Consider the following 19,880-nt stretch of genomic DNA (forward strand, 5'->3'; position numbering starts at 1 on the left):
TCTATCTAGCAAGGTGTGAAGAAAATGTAACTCATGGTTAGCAAAAGACTAGAATGCGTAACAAGAATGTTCACAGTCAGACAACACGGAAAACCCACCAAATAAATATACAATGACTACTTTCTGAGTGCAAGTCTGTAATGAACCTAAATAAATCAACAATGTCTGCTATCCAACTATAACTATTACAAATCATCATACCAGCATCAAGGCTGTACATGGTTTAGTTGTTACCTCAAACAACCTTAATGGTTAGTGTTTGAATGACTTACATACCTTGAGACATTCTTGAGAACTCATGAAAGTCTCTGCATTTAAATAACTTATTATATGCTGCAAACCAATGTAATAAGTTGCCAGCAGAAGTGACGTCAGCTCCAAGTGTGAATGCTTTTAAATCCAGGTTAAAAACTGTTGTTTTTTCTCATGCTTTTTAGAGCATTTCCACTTTTAAGTGATCTTTCTTGCACTGTTTATTGTTTTAATTGTATTCTTATTTTTCTCTTTCTTTTCACTGTTGGCACGGTGTACGACTGGTTAGAGCGTCTGCCTCACAGTTCTGAGGACCGGGGTTCAATACCCGACCCCGCCTGTGTGGAGTTTGCATGTTCTCCCCGTGCCGGCACGTCTCCGGGCACTCCAGTTTCCTCCCACATCCCAAAAACATGCATGGTAGGTTAATTGACAACTCTAAATTGCCCGTAGGTATGAATGTGAGTGCGAATGGTTGTTTGTTTGTATCTGCCCTGCGATTGGCCAGCAACCAGTTTAGGGTGTACCACGCCTCCTGCCCGATGGGATAGGCTCCAGCACTATTGAGGAGAAGCGGCTCAGAAAATGGATGGATGGATGGATGGATGTTTTCAATATTTATAAGCTGTTTTCCCCCCTTTGTTTTTCAATGTTTTTAATCATGTAAAGCACATTGAGTTACTTTGTGTAAATTTGCTTTGCTTTAGTAAGTGTTGAATATAATATGGCTCAAGTTAGCAAAGTAGATCCACAGTTTCTTAGACTATCACGCAAAATCCATTGTATGGAAAAGTAACATGACTGTGATTTTTACATTTTACATACACAAGCATTAGGCTGAATTTTGCTTTTACTACTGCCAAACCCGCACAATGTAAAATATAAAAAGTTTTACAATCATAATTTAAGTTGTTGATTGAATGGTTCTGGTGACTGGTTGATTGACATGTTTTTGACAAGAAGAAGCATTAGCACATCCTGTCTCCCAAATAAGGCAGTAAATCTCTCATGAATGCCAATGCAGGCAGCCCCCACAGGCAGTTTCACAAGTCAGAGGAACCAAGTTAGGACTTTACACAAGCAGTCGCTGCAAGCAAGCAGTTTGCTCACATGACACAAATGGTTGGCTAATAGGGTTATATTTATTCAATGTTAGAATGATAGCCAAAGAACTCAAATGGAAATCTAATTAATTTTTTGTAATCCCGTAACATTCTACTTTATGCAGATTGTCAGATACTGACGCTGTTCTAAAACTGACATGTAAAAGTATTTGCATCCTTGATATATGTCATGAGACTATTTCAAGAACATTTCAAAGAGGCCAGTGGCCTAAGAATACAGTAACGAAGAGGCAGATCATTCTGGTAAAAGGTTTTAAATTGGGCCATACTCACAGGTAGAGTGATATAATCCTGGAAGCTGCCTGTCCCAAATCTGGTAAGGAGGTCAGCTCATTGTGGTCCAGCCGCCTTAAAAGTGACAATAGCACAGTAGTTGGTCAGTGAGAATACTTTACAAATATATTATGATTGACATTGGCTGCTGTTCATTAAATTCTATCAAGTCATCAGAATATTTCAAATTAATTAATTAAGATTTTAAAAAACACAAATAACGGCCAAGTGACATATGTTTATGAGAGTGTGACTGGCTGATTGGCTCGACGATGTCACCAGTGGATAGAAGCCTTTCCTTTTTGTACGAGTGTGTACATGTCTTGAGTTGAGGTGCTGAGTGAAACTGAGCCAAGTCCTCTCCTCGCCATATAAAATATTTACAAGGCCAACGTTGGCTACAGTATCAGGTGGTGGAGGGAAGGCTTAATATAGAAAACCACCACTTATTCTCAATTGGACTGAGTTCAAGGTAACACCTACGAGGAAGCTACTAGGACAACCACAAACTTTACCAGTTGACAAGACTGCGCCGCAAAAGCAGCAGCTACAGTCCTCTGGCCCAAATGTATGTGCTGGAACAAAAAAACCTTTAGGATGAAAACGTCTTCAAAGCACTCAACAACATTGAGATGGACACCAGAAATACTGTATAAAACTGATTGTCTCTGGGTTATTTTCCTGAGATACAGCTGATCCTAAAGATTAAGTCAGTTGCTTCTCATCTAACCTTGACCGTTTCTGTCAAGATGCAACCAAACATCACCTGGCTATTTGTGTGTTATTTCATGGGCCCTACATTACTTAAAAAAAAGAGAGACTGGGTGTGGTAGTGCAACCATCTTTGGAATGTGTGTTATTGGTCTTTCATGGTAGTTTGCTTTTAATTAAACGTTCCAATTTTAAATATGAACTAGCTAGTGTTGTAGCACTCGAGACCAGTCTTAGTCTTGAGAGCGGTCATGAGACCACATTTTGAGGATCTTTGTCTTGTCTGGGTCTCGGACTGGCTGGACTCGCGATTTGCCGTTGAGACTGGTCGAGACTAGCTATGATTTGCTATTCTTCAACTTCATTAATGTGATAATAAGGAAAAACATTTGGTAAAACAACTACCTTCAATTCATGTTACTAACCCCCTGCCACCGCCATAATGACCCCCTCCCCCCGTCCAACAGGCAGAAGTGAAATGTGCTGGACGTAAGTACAAAATTGAGCGAGGAGAGCCCGGAGCAAGACATGTCTCGCTAGCTTAACAGTAATAAAATTTTGCTTCCTCAACCACAGAGACTTCAAAACAAAACGCTCCACAGTGTGCAAGTTCTGCGGTCTTCAACTTACTTAAATCGCGGTGACGTCATGGAACATTATCCCCCATCCACCTCTCAAAAGAAAAAAAAAAAGAAAAAAAACATTGGTAAGCTAACATTATCTGTAAATTCCAGCAAATCTAATTTTGTCATTCTTAGAGGAATATTTCTGGAAATTAGTTTTAATTCCAATTTAAATTGGCTTTATTTAACAGTATTATAGTTTGGCTGGCCGTGACAGTGACCGACTGGTTAGCGTATCTGCCTCACACTTCTGGGGACCGGGATTCAAATCCCGGCCCCACCTGTGTGGAGTTTGCATGTTCTCCGGGCACTCCGGTTTCCTCCCACATCCCAAAAACATGCGTGGTAGGTTGACTGAAGACTCTAAGGTGTGAATGTGAGTGCGAATGGTTGATTGTTTCTATGTGCCCTGCGATTGGCTGGCGACCGATTCAGGGTGTACCCCGCCTCCCGCCCGAAGATAGCTGGGATAGGCTCCAGCAGCCCCCGAGCCTAGTGAAGATAAGCGGTGAAGAAAATGGATGGATGGATAGTTTGGCTGTAACCTACAGCAAATGAACTAAATTGGCTATTTTTTTCACTCTTTGTACTGTTAGCAGCACTCGTAAACTAGCTTTACACTTGCATATTTTTAAATACATACAAGGATTTATTTTAGGCAAAAATCTAGTTGGAAAACAAAGATTTGAGATTTTTGCATGATGCACATTGACAGCGTTGCAGACACCATGCTTTTGGCTGTCAAATGTATTTACAAGAACATTTTAATTCAAGAGAGAATGGTCTTTAACTGTGCGACCTTGTCATAGTTTTTAAAATGTATTCTTATGGTCTTGGGCTTGACTTGATCTCGACTCCCGAAAGCCATTGTCTTATCTTGGTCTCTGTGAGTTCCGGTCTCACGCAAGTCTTTGTCTCGGATGGTGTGGTTTTGTGCAAAACACCAGTACTGCCAGTACTAAGTAGGTATGGCTCTATCACAGAAACCTTGTTTGTGGTGACCAGGCAAACATTTCAGGGGGCTCTGGTGAAACAGTTTCCCTTATAAACACTCTGAATGTCTGCTGTGTATGGATACTTACAACTCTCGTAAATTGGGTAGGTTGGCAAACACTTCTACGCTAATGGCAGTCAGCTTGTTGTGGCCAAGATTTCTGGAAAAACAGAGGGGGTGAATTTACAATTATGAAGAGTTATGATACTAATTGAACAGTTATGATACTAGTAAGAGATACGTTTTTATTGGTTTATTCATTGCCATTTTTCAGCAGTCAGACTTAAGACCCTAATGAATAGCAATAGTCTGCCCCAATGTGCAAAGAAGGCTAATTCAAACTGAAAACCAAGCGTAAAATCATCCAGTTGAATACAAGCAGGTCAAAATCAATACTATCAATAGAATGACTCTCTCTCCCCTTGCTCAGTATGCAAACAAAACAAACGGGCAATTAATCCGAACAATCAATTTGCACTTTAGTCAAACAGATTTAATAGCTGGCACTCAATTTACAGAGGATACATGATTTGTTCAGCAATATAGTTACCTCAGACAACATAAGAGGGGGAGGAGGATGTGCATGTGGGCCAAATTTCCCATGCCAATTTCATCAAATTAAACAAGTTTCACTTATAGTAGGCTATCTCGCACACATATACACACACCTCCTGCTTTGCTGGCACACAGCCTGTTGGCAAAGGGATGGCTGCAGTGAGAGGAGTGTTTGTGTTTACTGGTGGGGTTAGGCTGGGTGAGACAAAGGGAATCCACAGATCCCAGTCTCCCCCCTCCATCTCTCTATCCAGACGTGAGAGACTGACCAGGAATGTTTCACAGGCTTGCTGAGAGATGAATTCTTGTTCGGGTATACTTTTACCTGATGCACCACATTCCTCATCCTGTCCCACGAGGAAAATTGGAGGCATTATGTAACTACTACTATTCAGGATTCGACTAAAAATGCATGTGACTCATTTCTTGTAGAAAATAGAGTGTAACTGGAATCCAAGTTATTGCCCCAACAAAAGACTGCTCTTGTTCAAGAATATACTTTTTTTTTTTAAACTACAATTTAATCCATATCAAGCATTTTTTTCTTCATGTCTTCTGGGCTTGATTGCAGATAATGACCACTTCCCTCCACGTGTCTTTCTCCTTGTTTGAGAGGGTGAAGAGGTAATAGCAGAGCATGCGTCTGCCCTCCAGGCACAGGCCTGACAGGGAGGTGTACATGTGTGTCTATGTTATGATCGTTTAATGGGGCGCCTCCCTTTATCGGACCGCAGAGAAAGAATGACCAATTTATATAATTTCTGTTGTATTGCAATTCGTGTGTAAAAAATGTTTTGGTTTTGAAAATGTACCGGATCTTCTCCGCCGAAACAGCTGCGCGTCTCAACTGACGTGTCGAGACTGCACAGAACGCTTCCGTTTCCGGTCCCAGCCGGCTCGAACGCTTCTGTTTCCGGTTCGAGCGGGCTGGCTAACGGCGGAAGAGCTCAAAGAACGAAATCATTTCATAAAGTAATTCAGCTCATTACGTTAACTGAAAAGATTTGTTCTTTTGAACGAAACGTTTGCGAACGAAACAACACTATATCAGGAGTCCTACTTAAAATACGGGTTTACCACAACAGTTAACTCTCACGCACAATGTCCGCTCTGATACAGATACAGTCGTAGGTTGCTCCTCGACACAGGTAGAACTACTGTTACAGAGTTAAAAGTCTTCTCTAATTGAGGAGCTACGGAACTGCAGTCTGGCTGCCTACAATAACTCCGACCCCCACTCCTGCATCGCACCCACAGTGGACGCACCACGAACGGTGAAGGAGGAAGCAGAAGCGAGGCAAGCGCGCACGCCACCACAGCCGGTCCGTGAGAAAAATCCAGACTCCTAACCACTCCGTGGTGCAAAGAAGGTTGGGGAACACTGGTCTAGCTCACTAAATTGTCGTCCCCTGCAACAGGAGGCAATTACCTTGTTATGGTGAAGCTAAGTGGAAAAAAAGAAAAAAAACTATCAAGCGTCTTTCCTTGAGGCTGGCACAGGCTCAGAGATACAGTATGTATTTAGAAAACGGACCCACGGTTGCGGTACACAGAAAAACTGATACATTGGTGCTAAAGACCGCAGCAAACAAACAAAACCATTCCTTTGTTTGTGTGCACGCCTGCATATACCCTTTTCTCAGCCAACTGTGGCATAAACTCAAGTGTATTTATCTCTGCTTCACTCAGCCTGATTTATTTTCTTGCCTATCAGATAAGGTTTGTCGCAATTTAACACCTACTGTATGAAGTTATGGTGATAACAGTAGTTTGCCTCCCTCTTTGCCTCCTCCTTTGGGGAGTGGAAGGGACTAGCACTCAGCATCCAGCACTAAGCATTGTTAATGCTTTCAAGATTGTGGCCCAGCAATTGCTTCAAAAGGAATTTGCAGTGCAGAGATCAGATGCAGAGAAGTCACTTCTGATGATTCATGGGCGAGAACACGAAATGCCATGTCTTTCCATATAACCAACTGAGAAAGGATGTATATTTGCGAGAGGAGCAGACACAGGGATTAAGCATGGTACACCTTGTGAAGTTGATTTAGTTCTCAAATGCTTCAAATATGTTTCTATTGTTTTTGTTATGACTGGTTGACAGACAAAGTGCCAATTGTTGAGACATTTCAATATTTTTGTTAAATGACCGACTTTTGACATAGAAGTATACCTTTCTTTTATGTTTTACATGGATATGTTTCCTTTAGTTTTAAACTGTAACAACTGCACATTATCATTAAAATTACATCCAGAAACTCCTCTATCTTGTAAGAACAATAAAAAAGTGAAGTAAAACTGCACATTGATTATGACTCAATACTTTTGGAGTTAAGATGGTTAGTTATAGTCCAGTTCATCTCACAGTGTAGGTCACAATTTGTCATTTTAAGTGGCCAAACTGCTGGAAGGATATGCAGCTAATCGAAGCCATTAGAGTCAAACTTGCCCACTGAGAAATATTTCAAAGTGCAAAATGATAACGTAAGCGAAGGCCAGTCTGACAAAGAAAAAAAAAACAAAGAAAAATGGTGCTCAGCAGCTGCACCTTGCAGCTTATTTGATATATAAAACACATTAACAAGCTTTAAATGAATGGCTGCTGAGGGACCAGAGGAAAACTGGGAGTAAAAGGGTGATGTCATAACATGACATGACGCTTGTTAAGTCAGGACAGTGTATGGGAGGGGAAAAGCAAAAGAGCACAGACTTGGACAAACAAGAGATAGATCATCATTATTCTTCCTATTCCTATCATAGATTAATATAAATGCTCTGTGAAGTTTGCTCACCCAGAGTGTTACGAGCCTCTTTTTTCAGTCCCATGGGTGACAAAAGCCCTTAAATGTGGTCATAGCATCATAAAACTCGTCAAATAATAACCTGTGTGTCAGACAGCCACACACATACATGCATGGAAACACACACAACACACAATTCTTTCTGTCATCAGGGTCTGGTTTATAGCCAGGCAACTGCAGTGAGAGTTTACACAAAAACTAGCAACAACTCTCGGACACCATTTTACCCACCAGTTAAGGCTCTTTCACACTGCAATTGGCAAGGCCCTGATACCCTCGTCTTTCCCATTCACTGTGTGTGCACTGAGGGAGTGTCAGCGCGTCAATGCAGAGGGCATCTGACGCTCAGCATCACGTCATCGGACAGAAAAAATTTATATTCCGGAGAGTTGATATCAAAAAGCTCCTCCAACAGGAGCGGGGCTGACGGAGTGATTTCTGAGTTCTATTTTCGTGGACTTGTACTGTAAACGGCAAGGGGGAAATAGAGGACTGCATAATAATTGCGGTCTGCCACTATCCTGAACTTTGACCCCATAGAAAAATAATATACAACGATGTCTCTGCAGGAGGCTTTCAAACTTCCTTCCAAAGCTCCCTGGTCAGCTTGAAAAACACCTTGAAGCGCTCTTCCTGGAACTAAAAAGCTCACAAACGAGTATAAACTCTGAAATGCTGCTGTGAAATTAGTATAGGATATTCCCATTCCCTTCTTTTTTTTGTTGCTACGTCGCCTCCTCCTCCATAAAATAAGCAAAGTTAGGGCCTTCTTTTCCAACAATGACAAATACATATTGCTGAGTTGCGGTCCACTTAGCGGGGAAAGCCTCCCGACTTCCTTCTAGGCTGGTGCGTCACCACTTCCAAATATGTGATGGGCACACCCCCGTTGCTGTCATACTTGTGCTTTGACACAGGAGCCTTTCACACTGCGCAAGTGCAGTGTTAAAAGAGAAAGGTTTGTTTATATGTGCCCTGCAATTGGCTGGCAACCGGTTCAGGGTGTACCCCGCCTCCTGCCCGAAGATAGCTGGAATAGGCTCCAGCACTCCCACGACCCTTGTGAGGATATGCGGCTCAGAAAATTGATGGATGGATGGAAAGCATAGGAATTGGTACATAACATAAAAGTAAATAATGACAGAATGCATCCGGCTTCTGTGGGCTGAGCTCATCTGAGATGGACTGAAGCAAAGTGGAAAAGTGTGCCGTGGTCTGACGAGTCAACATTTCAAATTGTTTTTGGAACGCATGAAGGTCATGTCCTCCGGACCAAAGAGGAAAAGAACCGACCTGATTGTTATCAGCTCAAAGTTCAAAATCCAGCATCTGTGATAGTTTGGAGTTGTGTTAGTGCCTGTGGCATGGGTAGCTTGCAAATCTGTGAAGGCACCATTAATGCTGAAATGGCCATACAAGTTTTGGAGCAACATATGCTGCCATCCAAGCAATGTCTATTCCAGAGACGTCCCTCCTTATTTCAGCAAGACAGTGCCAATCTAGATTCTGCACTTGTTACAAGAGCATGGCTTCTTAGTAAAAAAAATTTAGTACTTGACTGGCCGGCCACCAGTCCAGACCCGTCTCCCATCGAATATGTGTGGTGCATTATGAAGCGCAAAATATGACAATGGAGACCCCGGACTGTTGAGCAACTGAAGCTGTACGTAAAGTAAGAATGGGAAAGAATGCTACCTACAAAGCTTCAACATTAAGTGTCCTCAGTTCACAAATTCAGCGTTGTTAAAAGGAAAGGTGATGTAACACAGTAGTAAACATGCCCCTGTGCCAGGTTTTTGGAACGTGTTGCAGGCATTCAATTCAAAATATGTAAGTAAATATTGTATTTCCAAAAAAGGTTTATCAGTTTGAACATTAAATATGTTGCCTTTTTAGTGTATTTAATTGAATATAGGTTGAAACATGCTTTTAAAGCATTGTATTCTGTTTGTATTTACATTTTACACAACGTCTCAACTTCATTGGTTTGTAATACACCCCCCCGCTCCCCATAAAAGTTTTTTATTTATATTTTACACAACGACCCAACTTCATTGGTTTGTAATACACCCCCCCCCCCATAAAAGTATTGGAACAGTGCGGCTAATTTCTTATTTTTGCTCAAGACTGAAAATATTCGGGTTGGACATCAGAAGGACTAATATGATACAAGAGATGAACATTGCTGCTTTTATTTGCAAGTACCGTAATTTCTCGTGTATAATGCACACCCATGTACAATACGCACCCCCAAAGTTGACCTCAAAATTCTGGAAAACCCTTCTACCTATGTATAATGCATTTTTACAATGCATGGTTTTGCTTCAACCTACATGATCAAAACGAAGTATTATCTAAATTGTCTTAGGTTTTTCAAATAATTATTCTGAAGTTAAGCACTTTATTTGAACACGTAAAACTTTTGTATTTACTCGCTCTTATTTTTAAATTCACAGACCTACTTTTATTTAGTAAGAGAAAATGAGAGAAAACACAGTTGTGCTCATGTTTGATTACCCAGGCAGAATTTGTAAGATGTGTACAATTCTTTTAAAGAAAAGATGAAGGACCAGGCAAAACACATCTAATTTTATTATAATGGGATTGAAATCAAACTGTAAAGCATTTCAGAAAAGCATTATCATTAAACAAAACATAACCATAAACAAATTAATTATGGTTGTTGTTCAGTCATCAGTCATAAACAATATTTCACAAATTCTGCCTGGGTATGTAAAATTATGAGCACAATTGTACATATATGCAGTCATACGTACCCCTGTCATATTGGTATGAAAGTGTAGGCTACACCTTTTTCATAACCTCTAGGTGACGGTGGCATATTGGAATGAAAGTGTACAGCTTTTTCAAAACCTCTAGATGGCAGCATACATTTAGAAAATGTGAAAGTTTTTCCATTTTCCCCTATACCTATGTATAATGTGCACCATTAACTTTTGACAATTTGGGGCGTAAAAAAATTTGCATTTATACACAAGAAATAATTTAAGTATTTTTATATTTGGATTCTGGATGTGATAAACAATTGATAATCAATCCAATAAACAATTTTTCATGCAAGATATTGAAAAATGTGAATGACAGGAGCTTTGTGCCTGGTGCAGCCTATTAAGTTGATTATATAAACAATACATAGCGCTGAATGTCCATGCATAGTTTAGAATTTGGGTTTCACCTGTGAAGCCCACAATAATCCTAGTTAGAGGTATAACCTACATGAAAATCAGATAACTGTCCATGGGTGAAAAACAAGCAATTGTGAAGCTGAGAGAAGATGGAAAATCTATTACAGCCATTGCACACTGACCACAGACAATACAACCATTTGTAATGCCCTGTACTGTAAGTAACAGATGTTGAACGAGTAGAACAAGGAAAACAGCTGCAGTTGACGACGGAAATATTGCGAGAGCTTAAGGAAGGCCACACCAGGAGAAGAGGCTACACCAGAAGATCATTAGCAATAAGAATATCAAGTTCAAGCAGCACGGTGACCTACTGGTTAGAGCGTCTGCCTCACAGTTCTGAGGACTGGGGTTCAATCCCCGGCCACGCCTGTGTGGAGTTTGCATGTTCTCCCGTGCCTGCGTGGGTTTTCTCCGGGCACTCCGGTTTCCTCCCACATCCCAAAAACATGCATGGTAGGTTAATTGAAGACTCTAAATTGCCTGTAGGTGTGACTGTGAGTGCGAATGGTTGTTTGTTTATGTGTGCCCTACGATTGGCTGGCAACCAGTTCAGGGTGTACCCCGCCTCCTGCCCGATGATAGCTGGGATGGGCTCCAGCACTCCCGCGACCCTTGAGGATAAGCGGCTCAGAAAATGGATGGATGGATATCAAGGCCAAGATGGAATTTGCTAAAAAGTAAAGAGACAAGCCTCAGAAATTCTGGGACAAAGTTTTATAGATTGATGAGACCAATATTAAACTTGATGGAAATGCTAAAGCTTCAGGTAGCAACGCGACAAGATTTGTCAAAAATGACAGTCTGACAAAATGCGGTCTGATTGGAACGTCCACTTCACCCTGAGTACAACACAGCAAGAACTTGGACATGTGCCCCATTGTGGGTGGGGGGGGGGGGGGTGACAAGAAATTAGGTGCCTGATTTTAGGCGCATAGCATTACGAGAATACGCATTTTTAACCCCATGCATTACACATGCTCCGGGCCCCCACACAACGCAGAAAAACAGTTGCTCAAGCCTTTGGGATCACCCAGACTGGGAGAGCGAGTTTGTTTCTTAAGTTTTCCGAGGCAGGATGTTGAGCCACATCTTGGGGCCATGTGCACTGGTGCTTTGGCACACAGACAAGGCTGTACAAACAGACAAATTTGGGCAAGAGGGTCTGCAGTAGCCAGAGGCAAAGCATGACCTTGTGGCCAGCCTGACCGACGCAAGCTTGGATTCTCCAGATGAGAAGAACACTCACGCTAGCCATACAGCATTCATATTCAGTATTGTCCAAGTGCACATTCTTGCATGTACACACAGAGCACTGTACCTTCTACATTAAACCCCGGACTGCAGCATGATAATGTTGGAAATGCTAACATTTCATTAATATTCTACTCCCCATATCCTATTCAGGGTCACAGGAACACTTGAAAAAATTAAGGTCCAGAAATAATCGTAGAGAATGACAATTATTTTCTGCCTCTGAGGGGTTTGTTATTCTAGTCGGGCAAAAATCTATGGACATTTTACATTTCTGGTCTAAAGAAATGCACATTTTCTGGAGAGAAGTTGCCTCACTTGCACATTACTTCCAACTTTTTTTCTAACATCCAAACACTTACCAGATGTACAAAATTCACCAATGATTAATTGATTAAATCTACATTGTAGACAGACTTTAGTGGAGAGGAAAAGAAGGACAAAAAAGCATTTTTACATAACACCTGTCTATTCCATTGACAAGATTCCTGAAGAATGACTTGTGGAGGCAGCTGTTTGATCGTCCTCCCCAGTGCATGGCCAATGAGTCCCATTCATGTTCTCATATTTTTTAGGCATTATCTGTATAGAGTAGCTCTACCGTAGCAGTTCTTTACCCCCACCAAAGAGTACATTTTCTACAAATATGGCCTAAACTTGTGTTCTTCATGAAACAGGCATATTTACAATGCCCACTAGTTTTACAATGCAGCATCACACCAAATAACCTCTTATGGAAACAAAAAGTGAAGAACAGCTGATAAAAATCAGTGCCAAGGATAACATCACCTAGAACCCTCCCTGATGCTCAAACTGTGACTTTAAAACATCTGCCAAGGAACACGCAAGGCACACAAGCAAGGGAGACTATGGCAATAAACAAACTTGGTATATAATCACTCTCAATACCACAGGTTTACAACACTGCGTAGTGTGAAATTGCCCTGAAACCACAAGGGTTATAAGCCCTGCTTAAAGCTGCTGTTGTTGCTATGTGTCTGCTTAAATGTTCATCAAGCATGTTTGCATTTAGCTGTTGTCTAGTATATCTTAACAGAAAATGTTCCAAGTTAACTAAGTAAGTGATAGGATCAAAACAGCTTTAGAAATAAAGCCATTTCTGACATAGTGCCATTTAAGTAGCACCACAAGAACATGTATGCCAGTAGTTGAGGTTTCTGACCACTGAGAGGACTTTCCCCAACAAGTGGGACCAGCCGGAAGGCACGATTGGTGGCGAGCCACAGCGTTGACAAAACACTTGCATGCAGGAGGCTGAAAAAGCTGACCCCACCGTCCTCCCCATTATCAGCTCATATTCCCAGAGGCCAGGTGATCTGGAGACCCACCCTCTGCCATCCAGTCCTCAACCAGCCACAATCAGAAAACCACCAACACAAATCTATTTCCTGAGGGCAGAGGCCAAAGCCAACTGTTAAGGATGATGTTTACCCATAAGCCTACTCTGTGAGGTTTAGGGCTATGGTTTGGGGATAAGTAGCAGTAGAGCATGCCAAGCACATTAGGGAACTTGGGAAACCACTTGGGAAATGCTGGGCTACAAAGAGGATCATTCAGTGTTTGGCTTCCGCTGGCTTTCGACCAGACTTTCTTTGGGCTGCTGTTGCTGTAGTGTAGTAGTGAACATTGGAAAGTACGATAAAATGCTACAAAAGACTGTACTTTGTGTACTGAATAAAATACATTCTTATATGAGAAATGCTGCAGTCTGACAGACACTGCATATCTGCTTTATCGCTAGCCCACCACAGAAATCACAGTCAAAATTAATAATCCTCATGCTTTTTCTTTTTACTTGAAAAATCCCATTATGTTGGTGGCACTGTGAGCAAAGTGCTTTTTATACACATTACTGTGGCTGAAAATAAGATGAGGCACCTCTCCTGAGAGACAATATGTGACTGCATGAGAGGAAACCTGCTTTGAATGTCATTATAGCCTCAATCGGATGCAAGGAGAAAACAACCAACAACCATTTGTTAAATGTCAGAAGCACTGCTCTAAATGGGAAAAGTACCAGTGACAAAGAACACTGGATGGAATTTAAGGGAGTGAAATGACCTCCTTCTTAGTCAGCCCCATCATTCTTTTGATAGCCACTTTGTAGTAAAGAATTATTTAAAAACAGGATTGCAAGATTTGGAGACTCTAAATTGCCCGTAGGCATGACTGTGAGTGCGAATGATTGTTTGTTCCTATGTGCCCTGCGATTGGCTGGCAACCAGTTCAGGGTGTACCCCGCCTCCTGCCCGATGACAGCTGGGATAGGCTCCAGCACGCCCGCGACCCTAGTGAGGAGAAGCGGCTCAGAAAATGGATGGATGGATGGATTGCAAGATTATCTGGACTACTGTGAAGCAGTAAGCCTCCTTTCTCCACATGTGGCAATAGTGGTGCATCAGAAAACATGCCTGCTGCCAAGAGTGGATGTGTGTACACAGCACATAAACACAGACCCTCTAAATTTACATCCATTAACATTTAGCAATGTTTTTAAGTGCTGCAATTAGGGATGTCCCAATGAAACTTTTTCACTTCCGATCTGATACCGATATTGCAAACTTGAATTTTGACCCATACCGATATCGGTCCGAGCCGACATCAGCAATATTCATACATACTATAATTTCTTGTGTATAATGCACACCCATGTATAATACGCACTCCCAAAGTTGACCTCAAAATCCTGGAAAACCCTTCTACCTATTTAGAATGCATTTTTACAATGCATGATTTTGCTTCTACCCGTATGATCAAAACATGAAGTATTATCTGTTTTTAGTTTTTTCAAATAATTATTCTGAAGTTATGCACTTTATTTGAACACATAATACTTTATTTTTATTGAAATTAAACTGTCAAGCATTTCAGAAATGCATTATCATTAAACAAAACATAACCATAAAGAAATGAATGATGGTTGTTGCTCAGTCATCAGTTGTATTTAAAAAATATCTATATATATTTCACAACTTCTGCCTTGGTATGTAAACTTATGAGCACAATTGTACATATAGGCAGTCATATGTACCACTGTCATGTTGAAATGAAAGTGTAGGACACACCTTTATCATAACCTCTAGGTAGCATACTAGAATGAATGTGTACAACTTTTTCATAACCTCTAGGGGGCAGTGGCTTATTGGAATGAAAGTGTGCAGCTTTTTCATAACCTCTAGATGGCGGGATACATTTATAAAATTTGAAAGTCTTTTTCATTTTCCCCTATACCTATGTATAATGCGCACTGTTGACTTTTGACAATTTTGGGGGTAAAAAAAAAAGCGTATTATACACGAGAAATTACAGTACTTTACTTATTTTGGAGTATGGATCCGATATCAGCAATAATCATACATACTTTACTTATTTTGTATTAGTACTAGTACTCAGAGAAAATAATTAGCAACAGTAGGTATGAGAAAAACTGACCCATTTATTATCAACCAATGGGTTCCATAAAGTAACTTTAAAAATAGGAATGCACTTCAACTGAATATAATTAATAAAAATTACATTAGGAAAACCTGAGAAATAACTTCAATAAAACTATATAGTGAAATTTCAACATAACCACTGCTTAACTTAAACATAAGCATATTCCACATTTGAAACAAATGAATAAAAATAAATAAATTAGAAAACCATGAAAAATAAATGTCAATAAATATTAAATACAAATTATACTTTTAAAGTGCAAAATAAAGTCCAATTCAGTTTTTTTTTTTTTTTTTTAATGTCAGTATATGGTGGGAACATAATTTGCTTTCTCCACATGTGCGGCAATATACTTTTGAAGTTCTTGATGCAACTAGTTAGTTTTAGAGACAATCGCTCTTCCTGCTGTGCACGTCTTGGCCTCTGAGGGGCAGTGTAATGCACGCAATGAGATACACACTTGCAGTAACAAAGAAAGTAAAAGTCATGATAGAATATTGTTATCATAACTTGTTCACAGAATTTGAAGAATATATGCCAGAGTATTGTTACATTGCCTCTTTGTATGCGTTTACACAGCGTTTGTGTGTATATACATATATATTGATTGTTTTGAGAGATACTGTATAAGTGCCACGAGTTTGATGCTAATTTCCGTTAGCTCGTCAATGCTGTTTTTCATTCATTGTATGTTAGCTTAGAGCTAGCATTTTTTGTGAACAAAGACAAAGAAAGAAAGGAAGGCTGTGATGTATTTGAACATTCAATAGGTCTAATTATTTTGTTATGCGTTTAGTTTTACAGTGAACTTGATTGTCAATAAACGACTTTAAGTACGCAACATTTACTCTTGCTACTATGTTCGCACCTTAGCAACCTGTTGTTGTGATCACGTGGGCTCTGCATGCCGTCCGGGCGTTGCTGGATATAATTGCTGGAGCAGAGCATGGAATGGACTGCTTGTATAAGAGTGCTAAAAGCTGAAATTTTAGATCCAGTCCGATCCGATACTAGTTTATTTGCGGACATCAGAATGATTTCCGATCTCAATGATCGGATTGGGACACCCTTAGCTGCAATTTCAGTTTACAAGATAATCACATCAACAGGAGGAGTGTACCCAATCCATTCACTATCCATCCCTCCATCCATCCATTTTCTGTACCGCTTATCCTCACTAGCGGGCTGGAGCCTATCCCAGCTATCTTAGGGTGAGAGGCAGGGTACACCCTGAACTGGTCGCCAGTCAATCACAGGGCACATATACACAAACAACCATTTCCATTCACATTCACACCTACGGGCAATTTGGACTCTTCAATCTACCTACCACACGTTTCTGGGATGTGGGAGGAAACCGCCGTACGCGGAGAAAACCCACGCCAGCACGGGGAGAACATGCAAACTCCACACAGGCGGGGCTAGGATTTGGATCCCGGTCCTCAGAACTGTGAAGCAGATGTGCTAACCAGTCTTCCACCGTGGTGCCTTCCATAGACTAAAGACTGAAATCTATTTTCAGCTGGTTGGTTTCTGCTTCAACATTCATCGTACAAGGTTAAGCAGTCAGACATATGATAAATTAGGTGATACGATTTGGTAGCCATCGCAAACTGAATTAAGTTTCCATCCACAACACAAAAAAGTACAATTAACTCCATTCAATTAAATTCCTTCAATTTACTTTACCTAAATTAAACTGACTTGTTTGTAGGAAGTGAGTTTGTTAATTTCATTTTACCTGGAAACATTTGCTGCGCTTGTTCTGTGTATATGCAACGTACAGTTTAGCATTACATTTCGTCTAATCAGCAGTCAAATGTAAAAGAACACACAGTAATTTATTTTACCGTGTTTTATCTTGCATGTTGATTATTGAAACATCAACTGGTAATTTGTCTTGCAATCCCACTGCAGATATTGAGAGGCCTCTCTAATTATTAGAATAATACTAATAGCCCTGTTTTACTATGCTACAAACTAGCTAGCCAAGAACTGTTTTGGTGAATAAAAACTGCTTCATTGATGAAATCCTTAGATTACCCTTTTGTGGTTAGTTACTGTCATAAAGACTCGTTCAAGGACTAACAGTAGCGAAGTTCTTCTCTCTGAGTTGCCTGCCCACATCTGACAGTTTCAAGTAGACAAATATGGAACTTAGTGGTTTTAAACAATAATCTAAAGCTGTAAAGCTTATTTTGCCTGAGATAATAAAACTTGGAGAGACAATGCTGGATCAGTAGCATCACAAACCAGATGCAGCTGTAATGATGAGACACTTACCCAACATAAGTTACGCACCTTCTGCAAAGACAACCATGATAGCGTTTGCATACACATATACCCAATAAACACATGCAGTACTGGACTTCAGTGACAGTGTTATGTGAATACAGAAGTACATTTGCTGTTTTTGAGGGGACTTTTAAAAAGTTGCATTTACCTCTTGTGAGGGGGAAACAAAGTGTCTAACACGGGAAAAAATCTTTGGTCCATCACAGCAATTAACAACAACAACAAAATGGTATTTTCTTTCCAAGTTCCCCTTCATAGATATTCTGCTTAATGTAAAAACTAATAATGTGAGTGATATTCGGGAATGTTAAACAGGAATGATATACTGTATGACAGAAATTGCCATCGATTTTCACAGCCCTTTAGGACATGCATTTTCTCGTTGTGAACTTCACATAAAAGATGACAACATTTAAAAACTGATCAATCAAATCATTAAATATTTATCTGAGTCATATCCCGGGAGGAAATACAAGGACATAATTAAAGGCTCATACTTTTACATTTCAAATATGATTACAGAGATGCCGAGGTCTTGATAACTACCATCTATCTGGGGGTTATGGGTCAATTTCAAAATAAAAAGATGACTATATTTAATAAGTAATAACAATAACTATGAGAGCCCTTGAGGACAGTACTTCTCCATTTGCTAAAGTGAAGTCTGCTGTTAGGATCACGCAATAAAAAAAAAAAATTAAGTATATGTGCTGATTCTTGCAGTCATTTTTAGACGAGCTCACTTTTAAGTACAATGTAAAACAGCATCTGGAAATGATGCGGTGGACAATACATCCAGCAATACTACTTCAAATATGGTCTGAAATTGGGCCTGGCTGCCTTGGCCTCTTGTGAAAGCCGTAATGAACTGAATATTCATCTTCACATACAAAAGGTTGCAGCAGACTTAGAAAGTTGTGCTGTTGGTTAATGACTTTGATGACAGGTGCTTTGCCGCAGGCATAACCTTAACTTACCATACAACTTCATGCAAAGCCACCCCGAAACACAAGATAATAGATGCTTTTCAAGTATCACATAAGTAGTTGTAATTCAGGCTATAATCAAGTATTACGAGGAATTAAGTCATTACAAGAGGAATTGAGTGATTCACTTACAAGGAAATCGTCCGGACAGGCAGATCCGCAGGCGGAGCTGTCAGTTCCAGACTACTGCAGTCCACAGAATCTCTATCGCAGGTACAGTTCTGGGCACAGTGCAACTCGGAACTCAATCCATGAGTGGTAAAAAGTTCGAGTGAAAAAAAGAAATAAAAAACACAACGAGAAGCACATCCAAAACGTCCCGGGGACGCCGCCATTTTGTATCCAGTTTTAAGAGCGCAGCCGCTGAGTTCTCCCCTCGAACCCGCAAATTGGAATATTAGTGCACCCTTGTATAGATTAGATACCCTTTAAATCATACTGAAAGTTTCATTTGAAGTCCACTCCAAACCAAAAACAAGTGGTCATTTAGGAGAGAGGTCCAACTTTCGTTTCGATGTCCGACGCGCGCTTCGAGTCCAAGGTGATCCACAGCCTGGTAAGAAAGAAGGTCAGATTGTTGCACTTCCGACTCAAAGTAAGAATTGTTAACCGTCCATTTGACAGTTAACGCTACATTCTCAGCGTAACCACCAATTTTTGTGACATGTTTGCAAACGTCTAACAAGAAAAAAAAAGCCGTTTAAATGGCACTGTGCGCCCGGTTCGCTGGAGACATGACAATAGCAACCACACAAGTTGCAAAGTTAAAGTTACTAATGTCCATGTATTTTAATGTCCACCGCGCGCGCACACACAAAAAGTTGAGCCAAAAACTTCGTCCACCTTAAAATGACTTCAGCGTTGGTCTCAAGTCGAGCGAAGCATAGCGTCCAAATCTCAGTCTCCACTGTTTAAATCCAACTTTGAAAAGGCTCCCAAACTCTGATAGAGAACCCGGTGAGCATTTTATCATTTGGAGACTGCAATCACAATCCGAGTAATGGTATAAAAAGTAGAGTCCCCCTCCTTTTCACCGTGTACAGTCACCATGAGTTGTGTCCTCTGGCTAACTTTTCCTTTTTTTTTTTTTTTTTTTTTTTCTGGTCGGTCTGTGTAGTCCCACGTTGGAAGCGCAACAGTGATAACAGGAGCCTCCTATGGCTCCCTGCAATTGGCTGCTTGTAAATGACGTCGATGCTAAGCCTTTACCTCATTGGTTAGTTTGGGTTTTCCAACCACAGCCGAGTTGCAGCGTTTTGAGCCGCTGTCAGTCAGCGGTGTCAAGGACCGCCCATGTTTCCCACCCCGGGGTGTGAAACCTCAAACAGCGCCTCCTCTCACTCACTCTCG

The 19,880-nt window shown here is 40.6% G+C and overlaps 1 protein-coding gene across 2 annotated transcripts in view; it reads right to left on the reverse strand.

Moving 5' to 3' along the window:
• The window catches only part of lrig1 (leucine-rich repeats and immunoglobulin-like domains 1), a 54,961-nt gene extending 35,338 nt beyond the window's left edge, over positions 1–19,623 (reverse strand). Inside the window, exons 1-4 of one of the 2 annotated variants that reach the window (XM_061783555.1) lie at positions 19,374–19,623; positions 18,663–19,083; positions 4,066–4,137; positions 1,650–1,724 (exon numbers count right to left, since the gene is read on the reverse strand). In XM_061783555.1, the coding sequence (XP_061639539.1) occupies positions 1,650–1,724; positions 4,066–4,137; positions 18,663–18,865 (350 nt within the window). In that variant the 5' untranslated portion in view covers positions 18,866–19,083; positions 19,374–19,623. Of the gene's footprint in view, positions 1–1,649; positions 1,725–4,065; positions 4,138–18,662 lie in introns of both variants that reach the window. The other variant, XM_061783556.1, reaches the window with a different exon arrangement.
• Between the last annotated feature and the right edge of the window lie 257 nt (positions 19,624–19,880).

Source organism: Phyllopteryx taeniolatus, chromosome 9, assembly GCF_024500385.1.
Source record: "Phyllopteryx taeniolatus isolate TA_2022b chromosome 9, UOR_Ptae_1.2, whole genome shotgun sequence".
NCBI classification, from domain to species: Eukaryota; Metazoa; Chordata; class Actinopteri; order Syngnathiformes; family Syngnathidae; genus Phyllopteryx; species Phyllopteryx taeniolatus.